The sequence below is a fragment of the Silurus meridionalis genome, chromosome 27 (genome assembly GCF_014805685.1).
Source record: "Silurus meridionalis isolate SWU-2019-XX chromosome 27, ASM1480568v1, whole genome shotgun sequence".
NCBI classification, from domain to species: domain Eukaryota; kingdom Metazoa; phylum Chordata; class Actinopteri; order Siluriformes; family Siluridae; genus Silurus; species Silurus meridionalis.
In genome coordinates this window covers 12,789,111-12,812,750 of record NC_060910.1, presented here as the reverse complement: position 1 = coordinate 12,812,750, position 23,640 = coordinate 12,789,111, and the positions used below count along the sequence as shown (strand labels likewise).

The 23,640-nt window shown below is 39.6% G+C and overlaps 1 protein-coding gene across 1 annotated transcript; it reads right to left on the bottom strand.

Moving 5' to 3' along the window:
- si:dkey-13n15.2 (protein transport protein Sec24C) lies at positions 1 to 22,801 on the bottom strand. The gene is made up of 21 exons (XM_046841605.1): positions 22,328 to 22,801; positions 21,824 to 22,143; positions 21,642 to 21,712; positions 18,817 to 18,885; positions 18,584 to 18,695; positions 18,259 to 18,386; positions 16,743 to 16,878; positions 16,550 to 16,653; positions 15,431 to 15,543; positions 15,159 to 15,350; positions 14,973 to 15,066; positions 14,602 to 14,706; positions 14,347 to 14,514; positions 12,401 to 12,497; positions 12,048 to 12,196; positions 10,316 to 10,454; positions 9,645 to 9,766; positions 7,450 to 7,629; positions 3,875 to 4,072; positions 3,692 to 3,781; positions 1 to 618 (listed from the first exon to the last, which is right to left on the bottom strand). The coding sequence occupies exons 2-21, from the start codon at positions 22,089 to 22,091 to the stop codon at positions 475 to 477; spliced, it is 2,679 nt and encodes an 892-aa protein (XP_046697561.1). The 5' UTR covers positions 22,092 to 22,143; positions 22,328 to 22,801; the 3' UTR covers positions 1 to 474.
- Positions 22,802 to 23,640: the final 839 nt, after the last annotated feature.

Genomic DNA, 23,640 nt, shown 5'->3' with positions numbered 1-23,640 from the left:
TTTGTCACACATACATCAGTTTATTTGAACATTTCTGCAATAAATCTATCTGCATACAAACCCAAAGGTAAATGTTAAATGAGTAGATCAACCCCCCTACACACACACACACACACACACACACACACACACACACACACACACACACACACACACACACACACACACACACACACTACTGGACAAGTCAAGTTATGTAAAGAGCATAAAATGTGTATAAATGATGGATTTCTTATTGCTTGAAATGTTCACATGCTAGTTGTGATTTGCATTTCGGGTAATGCAAGGGTATAAAGAATTAAATGTAACATTAGTCTGATCTTTAGGCTTAGCTTTCATACTTAATGCCTCATCCCGAGTCCTGTTCAGCCTGGCTAATCATGTCCCACGCTGAGGAACATAAAACCGGAAATCAAATAATGTAAGACACTTTGTCCCTGATTAAAAGACACGTGATGTCAAGAAACGGAGCCATTATCCCACAACACGGTGCAGAGAATTAACGTGGAGGTGGAACACAAAGTCGGCGTAGGACGCGCCTCCGTTAGGACTCCTGTCCTCCACTAGGAGACGCTGCACGCACTCGTCGCAACTGTCGCCTTCCTTCACCACCTTAAGCTGAAACAATTACAAAGCAAAGAAGAGGTATTAGAACAGTCCCATGAGCAGCTCATTGTTTCAATATATTACATCTCTAATCGCTGTTTTCTATGATTGAAAGCACTCATCATTTATACTATACTATATATAACTTTTTTTAAAGAATAAATCGAAGGATTCAGCTCCAGAGTTGTACAACAGGAAAAACAAAATTCACCTTGTTAGAAGAAAATCATGATTTTAAATCATAGTGCCAAAGTCAGCGATGGCCATGAGATGCTTTTTTTTTTCCCCTCAGTATTAGTTATTGCTCTTACCCGTGTCTCATTCCCTTCTGTTTCTCACAAAGCTGACCTGAGCCCCAGCCCTTACAACTACACAATTCTGTGTGTCTGTGCACATTTCCTCTCAGTGTGTTCCACTGTCCTGTGATGCAGCATGAGCAGCAGTTCAAAAAGCTCCAGTTAGTTGGCTTGGTCTGTCTCAGAGGAAGTGTGTTTTTTCCAGACATCCTCCTTAGTTGGTATCTGACATCGTTAAGAGTGATAGGTAAGGGTTAACTGGTGGAAAGCAATTGACAATTCCAAATTGGGAAGAAAAATTAGCGGGAAAGAGAAATATTTGAATCCTGATTGATCTGAGACAAAAATCAATCTACTGAGGATTTAAATATGACGTTTAAACCTATAAATTGGAATTTGTTGTTTTTAATGGTGGAAACACCACTAAAAATGGCCTGTACCTTCATAAAGAATGCGTAAATACACATAAATGTACATCAAGATGCAATTTGCTAATGGCCCCAAACCTCTTCTCCCACTGCCCTGGTTTATGCTATGCTATAACCTCTGACATTCTAAACCAGTGGTACTCAAACTTGTTCTGCTATTCCCCCTTTAGAGGGGGGTGGATTTTCAAGCCCCTCCTATCCTCCACCACCCAGATAATGAAAGTGTAGTTTTGTAAGGTACCTTAAATATGTTTTAATTTACCTGCATTAATGACCTAATTGTTTGTTTGTGATTGCTTTGAGTGCAACTTTGTAATAGAGAAAATCATACATGAAGATTAATGAAGAACAGAAAGAGATTCTCCCCACCTGTTATGTGTTTATTCGCCACTAGTGGGGCGTAAACCACAGTAGTAAACTATTACAGAAAAGCATTTGGCTATGTACGTGTTAACCTCAAATCCCACTCTGGGACTAAAGGGTTTAGTCTATTTATGTGGATAAGGAGCTTTTGTCAAGATAAATGTCATTTTTTAGACCAAAACTTAAATGCATCTGCCTGGAGGTTAAATAGCATTCACCCCCGCTTTGGGACTCACAGCTTAAAATGACCTACCTGAATATAAACAGCTCCTGAGAAAAGTGTGCTACATACACAGTTTGGATATTTTTGGAATGAAGACACTGGGTTTTATAGTCAATCATTTAAAGTTGATATTGCTTAAAAAGATAAGTTATAGATGATGAAGTGTCCTAAATATACACTTCCTGCATTAAACTTTTATTTTTCCATATATAAATACATAAAATAAGTCCTGGAGCAATCCAGAAAGGTACTGGGTTGAAAGCTACATGTCTATGAGTTTATATTTAACATTCTATGAAGACATAAAAAATGAAATGCCTACAAACAATTTATCTGAGACTATGTCTGGTCCTTTTCTCCCTCCCCCTGTTTGAGAGCCGCCTTCTAGACTCAGGTGTCCATTCATAGGCTATTGTTATACATGTTTTAAAATTGATTTGGCATTCGTATTGATGGCCAGGTAGCCAGTCAGACAAGCTATTGTTTTACAGTCATGGCAATTCATATTGATGTCTGGCCATTCAAATGGACAAAAGTATGCCCAACAATACACACACACTTTTCAAGCATTTCTCTTATAAAAACAAACATATTACATCTTATAAAACTATAGAGGGAGATATACTGTAACTCACAGATGTAAAATAGGCTCAGATTTTTCATCCCCATGCAGATCACCAGGTCGCTGTTGTCACTCCGCCCCCAATTGCTGCTTTGTGCAAATCTCTGATAAAACAACTTTTCTGACTGTCCATTTTTTTTTGTTTTCTTTCTCTTTGTAAACAAAGCCCAGTTAGCACACGTTGGAAACAGCTGTTTGTGCAGAACCGAGAGCTGCATCCGCTCCCTGGTGGGTCACAGTGTATGTGCTGTGCTCTTTGACCACTAAGAGCTTATAAAGAATAATAAAACTATGAACTCGCCCACGTGTGGAATAAAATCCTCCTATATATCGTTAAAATCCTGGCTACATTTTCCATCAATCATGTTGTTTCCATAATGCTACTGGCTGGAAATGAAAGGTTTCAAATGATAGGTGGTGCATAACAAACGTCACTACCACACCTGCAGAGAGAATGGATGCTCAGGCCCAAGATTCCGCCTTTCTTAGACTGTTTTTTAGTCGGTGGTCTCATTTGTTTTGTATCACTACATTCCACTATACCAGCCATATCTGCTTTATTACCACCAAGATGTTGTTTTTTTTAATGCGAAAGTTATTATACAAACAACCCACCCTCCCTCGTTGGATTCGTTATTACAATCATAGTGTTAGTACTGCATTTTTTGGTGTGTACTGCTTACACAAATTCAGCAAATACATTTTCCATTAAAAAACGATCTATAATCGATGTTTGAGGCTTAGATCTTTAGAATGATTTATAGTTTGTCCTGGTTACTCTTGTCTCTTTTAATTTAATCTCTTTTTTAAGATTAACACCTGCGAACAACAGGATACCGGATGCGTGGGGGTGAGGCTGAAGCCTAAGGGGTCATAGATGGATTTATTTTTTTCAACCAAGAAAATATCCAAATAACACGAAATGTTTTCCATATGTCTCTGGCTTTGTTCAACATTACAAGATGACATTCAGAGGCTTCACCAATATGAATTGTGAGGTAGCTGAATATTCTCTACAAAAATATAAAACAAAAAATATGTAGTAATAAAATACCCCAAATGTTTTTCCAACAAGGTTTTTTTTTTGTTTTGAGAATTTTTTTGAGGGCAGGGCCGTTCTCAGGCTAATATGCAGGACAATGAGAAAATGTACCTTAAGAGTCACAGCTGCATAGGACTGTAAGATGCTGATGAGTTTCTTGAGACTGACAGAGAGAGGATTATCCAGCACCGGAGGTTTGATCTGCAAAACAAAGAAATGAACACCAATGTGCTGGAGACTGACAACAAAACTAGCACAATACTCTCTGAGTGATTAGTTGTGGGTTTGTTTTACCTCGCCGGAGGTCAGTGATAAGAAGGAGGTTGTGTTGAAGAGTTGTGTTAAGGCCTGAGTGGAAACCTGGCTGCCCACCCAGAGAATCAGCGTCAGTGGGGAATAAAGCAGGTAGACACGGTCAGACTGGAGGCTGGAGGCAGAGTCTCGCAACACCATATCCATGGAGGGTACAGAGCCTCCCTCAGCATTCACCAGCTGGAAAACAGAGCCTTGAAAAATTAAGTTGAGGAGAAGATAATTCAGGCTTTTTTTTTTTTATTGCAGTTTTTCGTGATGAAAATAAACATTTTCAATGATGTGTTTCATTTTGACCTGTCAAATAAAGTACACTTTGTTCCAAATCAGTCTTTTTTCGTTTTATTTAAGATTTATCTCTCTATTTATATACCTGTTCTGTCTAAATACTCGATTCTGATTGGCTGAAAGGTGTCTAATTACGATTATATTACATTAACTTTTTTTAGCATTTGGCAATTCCCCTTATCCAAAGCCACTTATATTTATTTCATTAATACAACTAAGCATCTGTGAGTTAAGAGCCTTGCACAAGGGCACAGCAGTGGCAGATTGGTGGTTCTGAGATTTGAACACACAACCTTTTGAACAGAAATCCAGCATGTTATTATACAAAACACTCATCACTTATACAAGGACTTTCGGGTCGGCGGCCATCTTGCTGTTTTTCCAGCGCCTCCAGGTATTTAAGGACACCTGAGACTTTAGCTCGGGGCCAGATATTCTCACCGGCTACCTATAGTCCCTGGGATTATTCTTGCTACCCTGCTTCTGTTCCTAATCCCTGTTCTGCTCTGCGTCTAGTTTTGAACTCTGGACTGGTTTTTGCCTGGTTTTTGCCTGTGCCCCATTAAACATTTTCCTTTCCATGTACTCCCTGTGTGCATTTGAGTCCTCCCTCCCAGTCCTCAATCACCTAGTCACCCGCTTTCCTGGCAGAATAATCTGGCCGTGCACCGTGTTCCGTGAGATACTGACAATGTGTCTAATTTTGACTAGAGGTCAAACGATAGTGGAATTTATCGATACCGATAACCAAGTTGGATCGTACTTGCCGATAACCGATTAATCAACCGCTAGCTTTTTAAATGGATTCTGCATAAGAAACAAACAAACATAACACTCTATGTAAAATAGTACTGAACTTTATTACACAAATAAAAAATATAAATTAATCTAATTTCAATGCTCAGGCCTTTTTAAAGGTGGCAATTCTACACCTGACTGTTTGGATTTATGTGAAATGTAACGCTTTTTGGAGTTATGTAATGCTTTACAGTAATATTCCATTTGTAACATGAACTAAAAATAATAAATGCTTTACGTATTGTTTATTGTTTGTTAATTTTAACATTCACTAACATTATTTAATTAATTTACTTTTCATTTTATCTGTCAACTACAGTTATGCACTGCACATGGTGTCGCCTCTAAGGGTAATTCTCGTTCTGTATAATAACATCAGACCTTTTTAGCCACTCCAGAAACAGACGCAACCCGGAAAAACTATTGGTATGGATATTTGCCGATAGTTCCAGCAATCAAATACCTGAGCCTTTTTAGTTTGACCAGTTAAATTGCACACAAATAATTTTCTGGTGCTTTTTTGTTTTTTAAGAATTCTCTCTATTTTAATATACATGATCTTTCTCAATACTTGATTCTGACCATTCACATTTGTGGTTTATGATAATTACTCGTCGAACATATTAACCACTGAGCTACACCTTCTTTATAGAAGTAGTAACATACAATCGCAGTCATACATATATATACATTTCCTAGTTACCTTACATGGCTAATGAACAAATTATGAGTGTCAATAAATGTCAATAAATGATATGTTGTTTACAAATATTGCAATTTTGTTCAAATGTACTGATAAGTTTACGAACTGAAAAACATGAAAATGAGAATTATAATGTAACATAGCACAATTAATTAACACCACCAGCTTTGTCGTTCCTTTACGGGGCACAGACACATGTAATTTGTCCTTGCGCTTTGCTCGGTAAAACATTAAAATTGGTACAAACATATCACACATGTAGCTGGGAATGATTTAAACTGGACATTTCGAAAAAATCTTTAAATTTTACTGCATTTGACATCGCCCATATCCAGCGCGACTTGCATTTACCTCATACATACAACTGAGCAGCTATGGGGTTAAGGGCCTTGTTCAAGGGCCCAGGAGTGGCAGTTTGGTGTGGCTGGGATTCAAACTCACAAACTTCTGCACCAAAGTCCAATGACTTAACCACTAATCTACTAAACCACTAATCTACTAATCAATACAACATGTAACCAATGGGCACAAATACTGTAAATGCTTCAGTGGTCAATGCAAAAATGCTTGACCGGCCTCCCACGCTCGTGTCCTTGGCAGAGATAATTACAGAGCTGTCACATTCCACTGCCGCATTCCTGACATGAGAAATGTGCGACAACATCATGGATGAAAACCGGCATGATTGCGGGTTAAAAAGAAATGACTATGTTCCTCGTCTAATCATAGTCATTACACTCCACCGTGTTCAGTTTGTCTCACTGCTGACTGCGCTAAATATGTTCAGAATTGTAGCCTGCACTGTTTCTATAACAACCGACAGGGACGTGTTGGCAAACTGTGAACTGTTCTTTGGATTCAATAAAAAAATCAAGAGAACGATAAATGGTGGCATGTACAAGAAAATTACGTAGGTCTATCTTTCTTGCATCTTGCATCTTGTTAAGAAATTTCCCCACTGTGGGATGAATAAATGTATATCTTATCATTATTAAAAGACACCACCCAGCCGTGGATTGTTTACTCCTCTCCCATCTGGGAGACGGTATTGGAGCCTTGGCTGTCGCACCGGCAGCCTCAGGAACAATTTCTTTCCAAATGTGAGCCTACTGAACTTCATAAATAAACGATATCTCGACATCAACTTAAGTTGAGAACCTTATAGTTAAACATACAGTGCTCATAAAGACTTTACTATACATTAATATGTCTCTTGGGGTGCAAAATTCCAGGAACTTTCAAGACTGGATACGTTCAATGGGAATTGACTGGACTAATGGGAATAAACTGTAAATATACAAAATTGCAGGTTCGCGATCAACCCTGTTAATTAACTGTAGTAAAAAAAAAAGAATTGCAGAATAATCTTGGTTAAAACAACCAGATTTAATGCAATTTCAGTTGTCTTTCTATCCTGCACATTCATCAATCACGTAATCATGTACTCTGCACAATGACAATAAAGTTGAATCAAATTTAATCTAATATTCTAAAGAAGCCTTGGTACGCCATTTTTGTAAGAAATCGGTGAAAAGAGGAACACCCCTATGAATAACTTTCTTACTATATTTTATTGATTATCCAGTTATCCAAAATACTGCAGCAGCTTGAAGAACTAGATGCATTAGCTGGATTAGTGAATCAAAGCAGTTACAATCAACATCTTATAAATACACAGCATCATGTGATTCCATTAACCACTCGAGAGAAAGAACAAAATCACTGCACCGGTGAACCACAATGGAACATTTTGTTCTGAGAACCTCACCAGAGGCAGGACGAGTGGGTACAGCTGTGCGACGGTGCCGCGCGTATCCATGGAGACGGTGATGCTGCGCAGCTGCAGGCGCTGATGAATGGAACTGCGCAGTCCCGGGAGAAGAACCTCACTCTTTCTTAGACTGTTAATGTAGACGGGGAGAATCTTTAGAAACTGAGGCATCACCAGCTGAGAAACGAGAAATGAAAGATGCAGTCAGACAACATACGAGATAAACGTAGAGCTTCTTATGTATCAGGTGTGTGGACTGAAACAGTAGGACCAGTACCACCAATTTAATTATTGTAAATCATCTGTTTTCAAAGTCATAATTATTATAAGGAATTTAGGGTTTACTAGGGGTGTAACTTACGCATAATTCATTGTTCTGTACATACTCGGGTTAAGTCACGGTTCAGTTCAATTTCGGGGAAAGAAATGCGAAACCTAAAATTGGCGTTTTTTTATTAGCGCAGTTTATTATTAACATTTGTGAACATTACAAGTTTACATTTTTAAAACTATTTTAAATCAAATGCCTGCTTGTTTTTTTTTTACTTTACAAATACTTTATTAATACTTTATAAAAATGTTATACAGTGAGGAAAATAAGTATTTGAACACCCTGCTATTTTGCAAGTTCTCCCACTTAGAAATCATGAAGGGGTCTGAAATTGTCATCGTAGGTGCATGTCCACTGTGATAGACATAATCTAAAAAAAACACAATATATGATTTTTAAACTATTTATTTGTATGATCTAGCTGCAAATAAGTATTTGAACACCTGTCTATCAGCTAGAATTCTGACCCTCAAAGACCTGTTAGTCTGCCTTTAAAATGTCCACCTCCACTACATTTATTATCCTAAATTAGATGCACCTGTTTGAGGTCGTTAGCTGCATAAAGACACCTGTCCACCCCATACAATCAGTAAGAATCCAACTACTAACATGGCCAAGAACAAAGAGCTGTCCAAAGACACTAGAGACAAAATTGTACACCTCCACAAGGCTGGAAAGGGCTACGGGGAAATTGCCAAGCAGCTTGGTGAAAAAAGGTCCACTGTTGGAGCAATCATTAGAAAATGGAAGAAGCTAAACATGACCTGAAAAGAGCTGGGACCACCGTTTTCAAGGTTACTCTTGGTAATACACTAAGACGTAATGGTTTGAAATAATACATGGCACGGAAGGTTCCCCTGCTTAAACCAGCACATGTCCAGGCACGTCTTAAGTTTGCCAATGACCATTTGGATGATCCAGAGGAGTCATGGGAGAAAGTCATGTGGTCAGATGAGACCAAAATAGAACTTTTGGGTCATAATTCCACTAAACGTGTTTGGAGGAAGAAGAATAATGAGTACCATCCCAAGAACACCATCCCTACTGTGAAGCATGGGGGTGGTAGCATCATGCTTTGGGGGTGTTTTTCTGCACATGGGACAGGGCGACTGCACTGTATTAAGGAGAGGATGACCGGGGCCATGTATTGCGAGATTTTGGGGAACAACCTCCTTCCCTCAGTTAGAGCACTGAAGATGGGTCGAGGCTGGGTCTTCCAACATGACAATGACCCGAAGCACACAGCCAGGATAACCAAGGAGTGGCTCTGTAAGAAGAATATCAAGGTTCTGGCGTGGCCTAGCCAGTCTCCAGACCTAAACCCAATAGAGAATCTTTGGAGGGAGCTCAAACTCCGTGTTTCTCAGCGACAGGTCAGAAACCTGACTGATCTAGAGAAGATCTGAGTGGAGGAGTGGGCCAAATCCCTCCTGCAGTGTGTGCAAACCTGGTGAAAAACTACAGGAAACGTTTGACCTCTGTAATTGCAAACAAAGGCTACTGTACCAAATATTAACATTGACTTTCTCAGGTGTTCAAATACTTATTTGCAGCTGTATCATACAAATAAATAGTTTAAAAACATATATTGTGATTTCTGGATTTTTTTTTTTTAGATTATGTCTATCACAGTGGACATGCACCTACGATGCCAATTTCAGACCCCTCCATGATTTCTAAGTGGGAGAACTTGCAAAATAGCAGGGTGTTCAAATACTTATTTTCCTCACTGTATATAAAAATACAATATAATACATAAAATTAATACAACTGTTACACCCCTACAATTTACACAAATGTAAATCGTGTGTGTGTGTGTGTGTGTGTGTGTGTGTGTGTGTATACGTGTTTTCTGACTGACCTGTCCAGGTGAGACAGAAGTAGTGCAGCAGTGTTTCCTGTAGCAGGCAAAAGCTTCTGTGATCTCAGTCTGTAGCTCCTCACGTAGACGCTGGAGAGGTGTCTCTAACGCCAAGCAGTACACTACCGCACACACACACACACACACACACACACACACACACACACACACACACACACACACAGAGGTAAGCAAGTATCAAACTCTTAGATCAATAAAAACATACTCATTCGTTCTTCCTCATATGTTCGGTATCTATGGGTTCTCGAGGTTTTAGTTACACTGCTCTTTATTTGTGAAATCTACTTTCTCATGATATTCGCAATAACGACTCTTTCTCTACTTTCAAATCAAACATCTTTTTAGGCAGGCACATCAGTGATATTGTATACATACTTCTCAATAGTTGTATATTGTTTATTGTAAATTGTATTTTGTTAATGGTTTTATGTGTTTTAACTGTATGTATGGTGTCCTTGCGGTTCATGTAAGGTATAATAAATGAAATGTATTATTATTATTATTATCTTGTTTTAATTAAACAGAAGTTGAAATGTTAATTAATGAATAGAAATGTAGAAATAAAAACTGAATCTCTATTCACATTACATTAATCAGCCAGTAAATATTCATTACAAGGCAGGTGTATATGTCATGGCTGCTACACCTACTCTTTTTGCAGTAGAATGTGAGCAGTGTCTCGGCCTGGCTGGTCCTGAACGTGTCCATCAGATTCTGAGAGCAAGCCAAAGTGATTGTGTGTATCCGCGTCCTCCTCTCTCCTTCACGCCCACAGTAGGACAGGACAGCCTACAAACACACACACACAAGCAGACAGCATTAGGGATCGAACCTAAATACAAAAATACAGAAACAAATAGGAGAACAATTATTTGTTTTATTATCGTTTTGCCAGAAAGCACCAGAGCTGAGCATTAGGTTAAGACAGGAGATTATCTTAGTAAGGGTGTTCTGAGGAGAGAGATGTTTACTTCATGTGCTCAGAGGAAAAAGAAAGACCACGAAAATTAATGACTACTTGATTCAGGCCATAGTCGTTTAATTTAAGCTGCTATTATGTTAATATTTTATTTAATCAACCAGATTTGTTAGAATATACAGTATCTAAGTACAAATAATAATTAATAATTAATAATAATAATAATGATATAATAGCAGTGACATCAATTATGAACTTAAAGGGGGCCTGATTAGGCCACACCCACTTCATATTTCAAAGCACAAATCACTGTTTTTTTAACCTTTTTTTTATACATGGCACTTCAAAACAGTCTGCAAAACAGCACTGCGGCACTGTTGGAGATCACATCAAGACCACACATCAAGCATAACAGAGTCAGTGCAGTCAGATCCCTGGTAAAAGTATATCACTGCATTGCCTCAAGCTCACCATTTTTGACTGCTTTTCAATTTCACTCATACTAGGTCCTTGATCTTGGTCATGATTTAATCCAGGGCCCAGATCAGAGTTTGCACTTTTTCTTTTCAAATATTTATCCATTGCTGTCACTGCTGCCTGTCAAACACATCATTAATTCCATTGTCATGAATTAACAAGGTCATCATTGCTCTAACGTCTCTGCCACCCTCTGAAGTAGAGAAATATTTCCATTACTCTCAGTCACTACACCGCAGGCGCTCAAAAATGGCAAATTATTTTGAGTATTATTTTCATTTAAGATAAATTGTATCATATCCCACAGCACACCTGATGATCACTTGTGTGCCTGACACAGTGATTGAAAATCACTACTGTACACAGATCAGGCATAACATTATAACATTATACCATTATAAGCAGTGTAGTGATTAACACTAAATATCTTTTCATCATGGCACCTGTTAGTGGGTGGGATATTATTAGGCAGCAACATTTTCTCCTCAAAGTTGACGTGTTGGAAGCAGGAAAAATGGGCGAGCGTAAAGATTTGAATGAGTTTGACGAGGGCCAAATTGTGATGTCTAGATGACTGGGTCAGCGCATCTCTAAAACTGCAGCTCTTGCAGGCTGTTCCCGGTCTGCAGTGTCTATCAAAAGCGGTCCAAGGAAGGAACAGTGGTGAACCGGCAACAGGGTCATGGGCGGCCGAGGCTCATTGATGTACGTAGGGAGCGAAAGCTGGTCCAACAAACAAGCTCCTGTAGCTCAAATTGCTGAAGAACTTAATGGTGATAAAGCTCAACAGGTCAGGAGTGTTTCAGCAGCAAAAGGGGAACCAACACAATATTAGGCAAGTGGATATAACTTTATTCCTGATCGGTGTATATAATCATATGGATAAAAGGAGCATTCAAATGATACAGCTAAAGCCACTTTATTACATCCCAAATACACAAGTGATCATTCCCATTTCTCAGCAGTCATGTCAGGCCTGTTCTCACCTGAATGGCCACGCCTCTTGTTTCATCAAGTGATTTACAGTGAGTGAACTCAAATGCCAGGGCTGTTTGCCAATCAAGCGCTGCCATGGCAACGCAGTGGGACTCCGGGCCGACGAGGAAGGAGCCATAACAACCAGACACTCGTAATTCTACAAAAATATACACACAAAGTCACCAAAACATCATCATTATTCGATCCATCTTATTAACTTTTCACTTCAACATTTTTAGACCAATCTTTAAACCATGACATTATATCTGAAGGGCTGACATTTGTGTCGGTGAAATACTAATTTTTGACAATTCACTTTTTCCTGTGATTTATAACAGACATTATACATTTTTCTGAGCACCTTTGCTAACAAAAACTCGAAGCCGGGCTCGGAATGCCATGTCAGTGTCCAGGCTCCTCCTAAGATCTCCACAGAAACATTCTCTCTCCAGCTCCGACTAAAGACAAGCACAACAAGGACACAATTAAAAACAATATCTCGAAAAATACACCTGTATTTTATATGGGATCACAAAAGCAACCAATTACAATCTTTTCTTTTAGAGTAAAATAAACATTTTTGCACAATAATAAATCTTATACCAAAATCATTTGAATGCTCGACACTCACTGGCCAGAAAGTGTTTATTTTACATACCGTATTTTCCGCTACTTTTTTCCCACGCTTTGAACCCCGCGGCTTAAACAACGAAGCGGCTAATTTATGGATTTTTCCTGGGTTTTTCCCGGTTTCAGGTGAACCAATGAAACTCTGTCTTTCGTTAAAGCCTGTGTAAAGTTTATTAGATTCAGTGTAGACACCTGCGGCTTATAGACAGGTGCGGCGTATCTATGTTCAAAATAAAAATCTTTGTAAAATGCAGTTGGTGCGGCTTATAATTGGTGCGCTTAATAGTCCGGAAATTACGGTAATTATTCTCTATAATACATATAGGAGAAAAATGACTGTAAGGCAATTTACAGTTTTATATTCATGCGCTGTTTAGTAAGAGTTAGTTGTATGGCAGATACTCATTCAATAAAGGATAATAAACAATATGCTATTATTTAAATTTTTTTTTACGAATATCACTTAATATAATGACGTTTATTTTACATTTACAGAAGGAGTCTTCAGTGTATGTGCTTTTTAATAGACAGATGAGAGATGTATTGGAAAGATTTCTGCAATTTTTGTCTTATTAAAAAGGAAAAAGAGAGAGTGGTGAGAGTATGACTTTTTATATACAGTATGAAACAATGTTACATTAATTATATGCTATTATAAACGAATAAAAAATTCAGAATCTAAGATGATATTAATAACTTGTGTTGTACAGTTGTCAGGGTGCGAGCAAAAACAGAAGGCGGAAGCCGGAGTACAGCTCGCTCGAGTTTTAATACAAGTGTGAGGGAGAGAGAGACACACGAGCACACACACACAGACGCCCACACGCGCACACACACACATACAAGCACAAGCACACGGCAGTCCTATGGTTGAGAGAGTCCGAGGTGCGCTAGCTGACCCGAGATGCGCGGGGAGGTGAAGTGCGGCCGGTACGGGATTGTGGAGTCCGGACGGAACGGAACGGAACGGAAGACATAGAACAGAGCACAAACAAACAACCCATTCACACAGTACGTAGCATCCAACACGTTCAATAACCAACGGGGAGTGGGTGTGAATGAGGGGTTTATGTAGGAGCGGGGTGGAGTGGTGATGAGCTCCAGGTGAGCGTGATTAGGCCTGGAGCTCCAGAGAGAGTGGAGGCATGATTGATGATGAGCCCCAGGTGTGCGTGGTTAAACCTGGAGCTCTAGGGAGAGCGGAGGCATAGAGAGCCACCAAAGGGGGCGTGGCAGGTGGATCCCTGACAACAGTTGATTTTATTTATATATACTTTCCAATTTCAGTATCTGTATATACATTGTGTCTAACCTTTGTACAGTTTTTCTTCTAATGTACATACAGTAGCTCATATTGTAAATGTATATACAGTGGTCCCCCAGTTACGTTCTAAGACCCCACGAGTTCCGAAAATCCCCCACAGGCCTTATGGTACCTTAGTGAATTCATCTAGACACTATGTCACTTTAAAAAATTTATTTTGTCTATTTTATATTAATATGTTAACTGTTAAATTTTTTTATTCCCAACGTTCCTTAACATTCGAACATCTATCTATCTATCTATCTATCTATCTATCTATCTATCTATCTATCTATCTATCTATCTATCTATCTATCTATCTATCTATCTAATCTAATCTAATCTAATCTAATGTTAAATAACTAAAAACAAACCTGTAGGCTGTTGTAGCAGATCAGCCTCCCCCCTGTGAGGAAAGGGACATGCCCAGGCCAAGCCCCACCCACATCCGGCTGTGAAAACACAAAAAGCTGGACGCTGCATCCTTGACTGACGCATGCCTTAGTCAGTGATGCAGAGGATTCTGGTGCCTGGAAGATTGACTAAAACAAAAAGTACAGGTAAATATATACATGCATGTCTACACAGGTAAATTCACATTGACGTTACTGCATTCTTGTTTGTTTCACCTTTGGTTTATTGGAGGAAAAGAAGCCACGGGAGCTTTGTTTCTCTGAGCTTTCTGTAAGAGGTGAAGAATGAAAGACCAACAGCTTCCCGGGACAATCTGCAGCCTGTTTAAGTAAAAAAGACAGTGATGCTGCAGCTAAAATGTGCCCGTCAGTCTCAGTACAATTTACACCAGGAATGGTGTAGCCTCTGTTTTAATATAGAAGATGTGGCCTCTGACCATCAGCACCAGTGAGTGTATGAAACCTATGTGCCCTTTAACTCCTGTATAGACAGTGTAACTCTGTCTGTCTGCACATCTCTGTGTCTCTCTGACTGTGTCAAAATACAGGGAATGCAAAATATTCATTATTAGTCAGGACTTTTCTACCTGTAGGATCTTGAGTCCAGCTTGAACCGGAAGGTCTTGCGAGCCTGACGTGTCCTGCATCTCCGCATCAAACAGTGGAATTTGTTGCAGAATGCTACACATTAATAATAATATTTAATCCATAAACATTTCTAAAAACGTTTATTTATTGTAATCACTAACTTGATGTAATATGTTCATCAATACCTCTCTACAATGTGAAGGCACTCTTGAAGTGGTACCAGAAGCCCCTCCTGCACAGGAAGTTCCATCTCATCTGCGTCTGTCAGGACCATCATGTGAGGTCGGGACAAGGTCGGATTGAGATCATAGAGGTGGATCTTGCTGTCATACGTAATCAAACCAACACGCAGATCTGAATGTGCATCATCTTCCCCCCTGAAAAAGGATAAAAAGGGTTACAAATCGCAGCAGAGGTCAGAGTGCATACACTCTATTTTTATGTGAGAATATTTTACCCATTTAACGACAGTAGAAAAGCACAAAGCTGCTGACAGATGAAGTCCAGTTGTCCTGATCTGATTGCAACAGCGGTGACATCAATTGCAAGAAGCAAGACAGCAGGCTCTCCCTAGACACAAAAATGCAATATATGGCTTATAAATTATGAATTCTTTTTCACAAAACAAAAAAAACAAAAAAAACAAAAAAAAACATTTCAGTCATTAGGTTCCTACATTCTACTTTTAGGTATCCAAAATAGGGATGTATATACCAAATGTCTTAAGCACACCTGTTTCCTGATGTATAATGCACATAATATACATGCCATTCTTTACTTTCACAACAATCTATTTATTATATTATTATGTATTAATTCTAATTAAATATTAGAATAATAAATAATACAAATTACAAATGACAAGTTCCAAATTTACAACATTTACAAGTTTTTGGTGGCTGAATCTTATTTGTATTCTGTAAACATGCAATACACTGTAGTATAATGGTAATATGTTTTACAGTATCTTCCTGTGCACTCAACATTATACATAATTTTATATATAAACATATTGAGACACCTGGTTTTTCCAGCCATATGTGGTTCTTCCTCGAACTGTTATTACAAAGTTGGAGGCACACAAACAATTGTATAGGATGTTTTATGATGCAGTAGCATTACATTTTTCCTTCACTTAAACTGGGAGAATCAAAACTGGGCTCCTGGGATTCATGAAGATATGGTTTACATGGGTTGAAGGGGAAGATCTTGAGTGTGCTGCTCTACCCTACTGAAAACCTTTGGGAAAAAACTTTTGGAATGCTGCACACCAGGCTTTTCACCCTACATCAGTACCTGACGTTTAGTTATATATTAATAACGACTGTACATTACTGTGAACTATAAAAAAAAGTATAAAATAAATACAGATCGATACAAGTAAAAAAACTTTGATACTGCCTTAATACTTCTTTGCATCATTTTAATTATCCATGGATAAAATTTTATTGTAGCCATATTTATATTCAGATACATCTGTATTCTACTTATACAAAGTAAATGAAAATACAAAAGCAAAACCTGACAAGCTTATAGACACTGTATAATATAAAAACCGATTTAAAATCTTGCTCACCTTTATTGTTTCCAGGATCTCGTATGAACCCAAACTAAGTTCTGGTCTCTTCTCCCGGTCAACTCGTTGTCCCTTGTTGGTAGGCTGATAGGATTGCCATGGCACTGAGAAAGTAAGCGAGGCAGAAATTGGTGCCAATACTTTCTTGCACGGCTGAAACTATGAAAAAAAATTTAATGTAAAAAATCTAAACCTTCTGTGACTTTGCCACAAAAAGGACAGTAGAAGCGCTGCCCGCAGTCCTGCCAGCTCATAGCAGGACTCATGAAGGCACCACATACACTACAGCCCTTAACACACTCCCCTGCGTTACACACTGGCACTGGACTCTGCACAAAAAAAACAACAACACACCCACACAAAATAAACAGCAAAATCTTTGAGAAAAAAACTACAGCCTCAGCAATGGACTTAATATTCTTCACATAAGGGTAGACTATACAAACTGTAATAATAATAATAATAATAATAATAATAATGAGTAAAAAGTAAAAAGGCCAGAAATATGGTCAATATCTGATGTAACCACCATTTGCATCAAGCATTCTACCCTGTACAGTAAAAACCGTGATTCATCCGTGAACACCTCTCCAAAGTGGCAGACGCCATAAAATTTGAGCATTTTGCCCACTCAAGTCGGTTACGACGACGAACTGCAGTCAGGGCGAGACCTCGATGAGGAAAACAAAAATGCAGATGAGCTTGCCTGAGATGGTTTCTGACAGTTTGAGCAGAAATTCTGGCTATGGGCTGGTGTGGTTACAAGTGGTCTGCGCTTGTAAGGGCGCTTGGATGTACTGCCAAATTCTCCAAAACGCCTTTGAAGACGGCTTATGGTAGAGAAATAAACATTCAATTCACAGGCAACAGCTCTGGTGGGCATTCCTGCAGTCAGCATGCCAATTCCCTCAAAACTCACCACAACTGTGGCATTGTGCTGTGTGATAAAACTGCACATTTTAGAGTGGTTTTTTATTGTCTCCAGCCTGAGGCACAACTGTGCAATAATCATGCTGCCTCATCAACATCTTGATATGCCAGACCTGTGAGGTGGATGGATTATCTCGGCAAAGGAGAAGTGCTCACTAACAAAGATTTAGACAGATTTGTGTACAATATTTGAGAGAAATAGGCCTTTTAAAAATATAAAAACATAAAAAAAGTCTTAGATCTTTGAGTGCAGCGCATAAAAAATAGGGGCAAAAACAAAAGTGTTGCGTTTACAATTTTGTTCAGTGTATATATATAGAGAAGGAAAAGCTTTCCTTTGCGTTAAGAACCTTTCCTTTGCTTCCAAGATAGAAGATTTATTTTTTCTTCAATATAAAGTAAACAGGCTGAGCATATAAAACCAATTTGCCAAGACTTTTAGTGAAATGTAAATGGTCTTTACAGTAATACTTTTGAGACTTGCCATAAAATATAAATGCATATTAACATAACATTTTTCATGAAAATGCCATTTTTGATTCGACTGTGTTCTTCATGTTGACGTGGTTTTGGGTCGATGTTAAAAAGTATTTCTTCCTTGTATAAAAATAAACCAAACACACAAAAAAAAAGCAGACGATCAGGAGAGATCAATAAACTATATAATAAATCATGTTTCCACTCCAACTTTGTTATTGTGCATGACTTTTTAGTTTTGAGATGAGCTTTATTTGCACTTTAGGGATATTTATTTAGACCCTAAGTCTGTACACACATACCTCTCCATTCTCAAGTCTGGCCAGGGGGCAGAGAATGGCTGCCAGAGGAAGGTGGCTCTGCTGTGCAGACTGGGCCTCAACAGGAAAGCTGTAGGATGTGCAGCGGACAAACCGAGCAGTTGCATTTCCTACATATATAAAACAGATCGGAAAATCAGTCTGCATACAGAATATAAACTCTACATGCTAAATATTTAATCAAATTAACATCATACTTATTTAATGCGTTCTGTCAACTGGTCTCATATTTGATCCATAAATATATATATATTAATTTACTCTTATATTTAGGACTGATGTGTGGACAGATACAGTTGTGTGGTACCTCTGTCCTCCAGAGTGCAAGAGGTGCTAGAGAGAGGAGGGACAGGGGACTTGGGCTCAGATGCAAATATCTTCCCCTCCCACTGAGCCCTGTCCTCACTTATAACCTGCACCTGCAGTAAGAAAGATGAAACAAAATCAGTCGTATATTTCAATGTACTGCTGCCATCCATTACAATTTAGTGCAATGTACCTAATATGATGAAATTAGGTAATTAATTGTTTGGCACTTACAGCACTGGGGAGAAGCTGAGGATCCAAACCATAGCGGGACTCTGATTTAGGGCTGGATATAGGAATGGTCTGAGAGAACAACGCAAAGATCAATACTACAGTTATAGTATATTTATATAGTATACAGTATTTAAACAGCATTGGAATAATACAAGACTTATTTATTTATATATGTGGCAGCGGAGGCATGGACCGAGCGCCGGTTTGTGAATGAAGGCCGAAGCCGGGGGCAGAAAAGTCGAGCTCCAGCAGACCCAACACCAAGCCCTCCTTCATGTGCGTGATGAACAGGGACAGTGATTCCAGAAGCTGATCCGAGCCCAGGCGGAGGACCGGGTGGCGTTCCGGAGAGCCCTGGGCAGTCGAGAAGCTCCAACCCACCACCCCAACACCTGCAGCCAGCGTCCCACTAAACTAGATGGGCCCACAGGATGACCCCAAGGCAGTCCCGGAATTGTTTGAGCGCGTGGCCATCACCGGGAAGTGGTTGGGCTCAGAGTGATCCCTCCACCTTCTGCCGCTCCTTTCCGAGGAAGGCCAGCTCACCGCCCAGCAACTGCTGGCCGATCGCATGCTGGAGTATGACGTCCTGAAGCGTGCAATCCTCCAGCGAGTGGGATGGACCCCAGAGCAGCAAAGACAGCGGTTCCGCTCCCTGACACTCCGCAAGGTCTGCTGGCGGTTCGCGTTCGCCCAACAGCTCCGCGACACGTGCCGAAGATGGCTAGACCTTGTAGTGCTGGAGCAATACGTCGGACGGTGGAATGGGTCCAATCCCAGCGTCTGCCGGCGGAGAATAAGGCGGTCCATCTGGCGGATGATCACTTTGCTGCATACCCAGGGGCTGGCGATTCCCCTGCGACCACTTACAGCTCTCCCTCTCTCATTTCACCTGTCACACCCATTTCACCTGTCACAGGTGCTAAGTCGCCCTTACCAGCTACCCGAACACAAAAAAAAACGTGGTTCGGGATGAACTCAAGTCTATGCTTGACATGGAGTAGTCGAGGAGTCTTACAGTGAATGGAGCAGCCCGGTGGTCTTGGTGCCCAAGAGTGACGGGTCAGTCTGGTTCTGTTTAGACTATTGAAAATTCAACACGGTGTCTAAATTCGATGTGTATCCAATCGCAATCGCCTAACATTGACGAGCTGCTTAAACGGTTAGGCGCGGCACGCTTTTATTCAATACTGGATTTAACCAAGGGATATTAGCAGATCCCCTTGACTCCAATGTCCTGGGAAAAAACAGCTTTTTCCACTCCATTCAGTTTAATCCAGTTTGTTACACCGTCCCTATAATGGGTACGCCAGAGTGGTCCTGAAAACCTTGAGGCGGGCCGGGCTCACGGCAAACCCAAAGAAGTGTGCAATTGGGCGGGTGGACGTACGGTGTCTGGGTTTCCACTTGGGTCATGGGCAGGTGCGTCCCCAAATTGATCAAATGGCAGTGATTGTAACCTGCCCGAGACCCACATGACCAGCTCGCTGACCAATCTCACTAAAAAGAGAGCGCCCGGTCCAATTGAAGGAGTCGTGCCAACAGGATTTTTTGCAAGTAAAAGCTGCACTCTGCAGTGGACCGCTTTTACATGTTCCTAACTTCTCTCTCCCCTTTATATTATCCTAGGTGGTGGAGGAGACGGAGTTGTAAATTAGCCGCAAATTCTCGGTGCGGGAAAGCCGGTAAAGCACATAGAGAAGGAGTGTCTGGTCATCAAGTGGGCGGTCCTCACCCTCAAATGTACTTAAGTTTTTAAGTACTATTTTGTATAATATATTGTTACTTTTATCATTTTTGTCACAAAACTCTTCCTTAATCGATTCAGTTTATGTGAAAAGACTCTGTTACTCGTAACACACTAATCTATTAATAGAATGATATTAATGATTTAAACACCGATTGATATCTATTAAAATTAGCATGAGCCCAAAAACCTTCTTTTGAACCACTTCCAGAAAATCTTGCAAATTGTGCCAAGGGTGCTGTGGCAAGATTGAGTTAGGGGTTTCTTCCATCATTTATTTCTTTCAAAATGTTCTGCCTTTGTTAAACTGACACTGAACTGTATGTTTGTGCTAAGTAACCACCAAGCAGCAATCAAAACTCTCTCCTGATTAGTGGCTTGACAAGTTAAGATTTTATCCACTCATTATTAAAAAGTAACAACTGATTTCTCTAAACGTAGTCAAAAAAGTTAAAAGTTTTCAAATGGAAATACGTCAGTGAAGTACAGATATGTGAAAAAGCTACTTAAGTACAGTAATGAAATACATTTACTTTGTTACTGTCCACCACCAATGGGCATATTGCCCTTTGTTAGACAGGTGTCCAATTGAGAATAAACTATAATTCTGTCCAGCATAAAGTAGTGACTAATGATGGATGAATACATTCATAATACAGATTTACTGTATAATAATATGCCACCTACTACTAATAATATTTCTGTGAATGTTGCACCACTTCCTGTGTATTTATGGCCGTTTGATTTTGACGGAAACTGAACACTGCACCACTCCACTTTACTCATTTTATTTCAGATTCTGTGTTTTTATTGTTAAAAAGACACAAAATCCACATTCACCAAGTCATTTTCAGTAACTTCTTCATTCTGATTAGGGTTGCGGTGGATCCGGAGCTTTTCCAAGAAACTCTGTGTGAACAAGACTGAATGAGACATCAGTCCAGGACAAACTTCCAGAGTCAAATAATTGATATCACTTTAGTCACTTAATATGTGACTATCAAATTCTGCTTGTGTGTTCGCCTTATGTTTTCCTATTAAATTATTGCACATGGATAGGCTGAAAAAACACTCTCACCGGCTGCGAGTCGATTCCCTGTGGTGATGTCTGCAATGGACTTCTGGCTTCAGAGACAGGTTTATACACACCTATGTGAAGAAGAGGACATGCTTATACACCAGGCCAACATATTAAATGTGTAAAGAAAAAAAAAACAATATCCTCAAAAAGTGCAAACCGAAACAAATTACAGTGCACACCATTGCAATGGGGCTGATGGGGGGACCAGTACGCTGTCACAGGCTGGGAGCACTCAGAGATCACCGTACCGCCTGGCATTGCTGCAGGACCCGTAGCAGCCGGTCCGTTCTGAGGCACACAGTTTGGGTGTAGGTGATAACCAGATGGAGAAGAAAATGCAGGAAATGCAGTAGGAGAGTAAGGTGGCGTGACTGCACCCCAAGCATTCCAGCTCTCAAATGTCTGCTGCTGGTGCCCAAAGCTGGGGTCAGATGCAGGGATTTCCATCTTCTTTAGACCAGTTTAAAGGATCATCACAGTAACGTGAATGAGAACTGGGCTGCAATTATAGAAACACATGATTACTGTGCAGGTTAGAGCTGTGCTGATGGGACAATCTTACAGGATCATGGAACTTCAGGCTGATCATGTAACCAGTACACTAGCAATCTAATCAAGTACTGATTGATTACTAATATACTAATACTGAAAACGCTGTTGTAGATGAGAAAATAAGGAATCACCTGGTCGGCAGTCGCGTCATCAGCTGGTTGTGTGTCGTGTTCTGATGATCTGTACCGCCTGCGCCATTTCTGCTCTTATTGTCAGAAATAATCCTTGTTCTGTATTCCCCCAAGAAACGCTTTCGGTGACAGTGTAGTGGATAGAATCACTCACAAGCTCGACGTGGTAACTGAATGAACGTCCATTTCCCGGTGTGTGTTTTCAGCGCTCCATCTACTACACGAATCTACACCGCGCACACCCGGGAGTCGACTCTTTTGAACAACCCAATACACAAAGTACAGCAGTGCAAGGGCGAATCTCCATATATGTTCTTCGTGCTTATTTACTAAATCGTTTGTAAACAATAAAACCGTATGATAGTGGTCTTTTTTAATTTTTTATTTCTATTTTTTATTCGGATGACCTACAAGGAGTCGATTCTTATATCAATATATCAAAATTGTAAGGTGGAATCACTCGGGAGTCGATTCTTTTGAACAACCTAAAAGGTGAATAATAATAGTGTGGGCGAATCTCCTTTTTCATATTCTCAATATTTTAACTGCATTATTAATACAAATTCTAAAGCCACTGTCTTATATCTACCGTTTTACTCTACAGTCTCACTCTCTTATATCTACAGTCTCACTCTCATATCTACCGTCTCACTGTCTTATATCTACAGTCTCACTCATATCTACCGTCTCACTGTCTTATATCTACAGTCTCACTCTCTTATATCTACAGTCTCACTGTCTTATATCTACTGTCCTACTGTCTTATATTTACAGTCTCACTGTCTTATATTTACAGTCTCACTGTCTTATATCTACATTCTTACTGTCTTATATCTACTGTCTCACTTTCCTACATCTACCATCTCACTGTCTTATATCTACCGTTTTACTGTCTTATATTTACATTCTTACTGTCTTATATCTACAGTCTCACTGTCTTATATCTACAGTCTCACTGTCTTATATTTACATTCTCACTGTGTTATATCTACAGTCTCACTGTCTTATATCTACATTCTTACTGTCTTATATCTACTGTCTCACTGTCCTACATCTACCATCTCACTGTCTTATATCTACAGTCTCACTGTCTTATATTTACAGTCTCACTGTCTTATATTTACAGTCTTACTGTTTTATATCTACTGTCTCACTGTCCTACATCTACCATCTCACTGTCTTATATCTACCGTTTTACTGTCTTAAATTTACATTCTTACTGTCTTATATCTACAGTCTCACTGTCATATCTACAGTCTCACTGTCTTATATCTACAGTCTCACTGTCTTATATTTACAGTCTTACTGTTTTA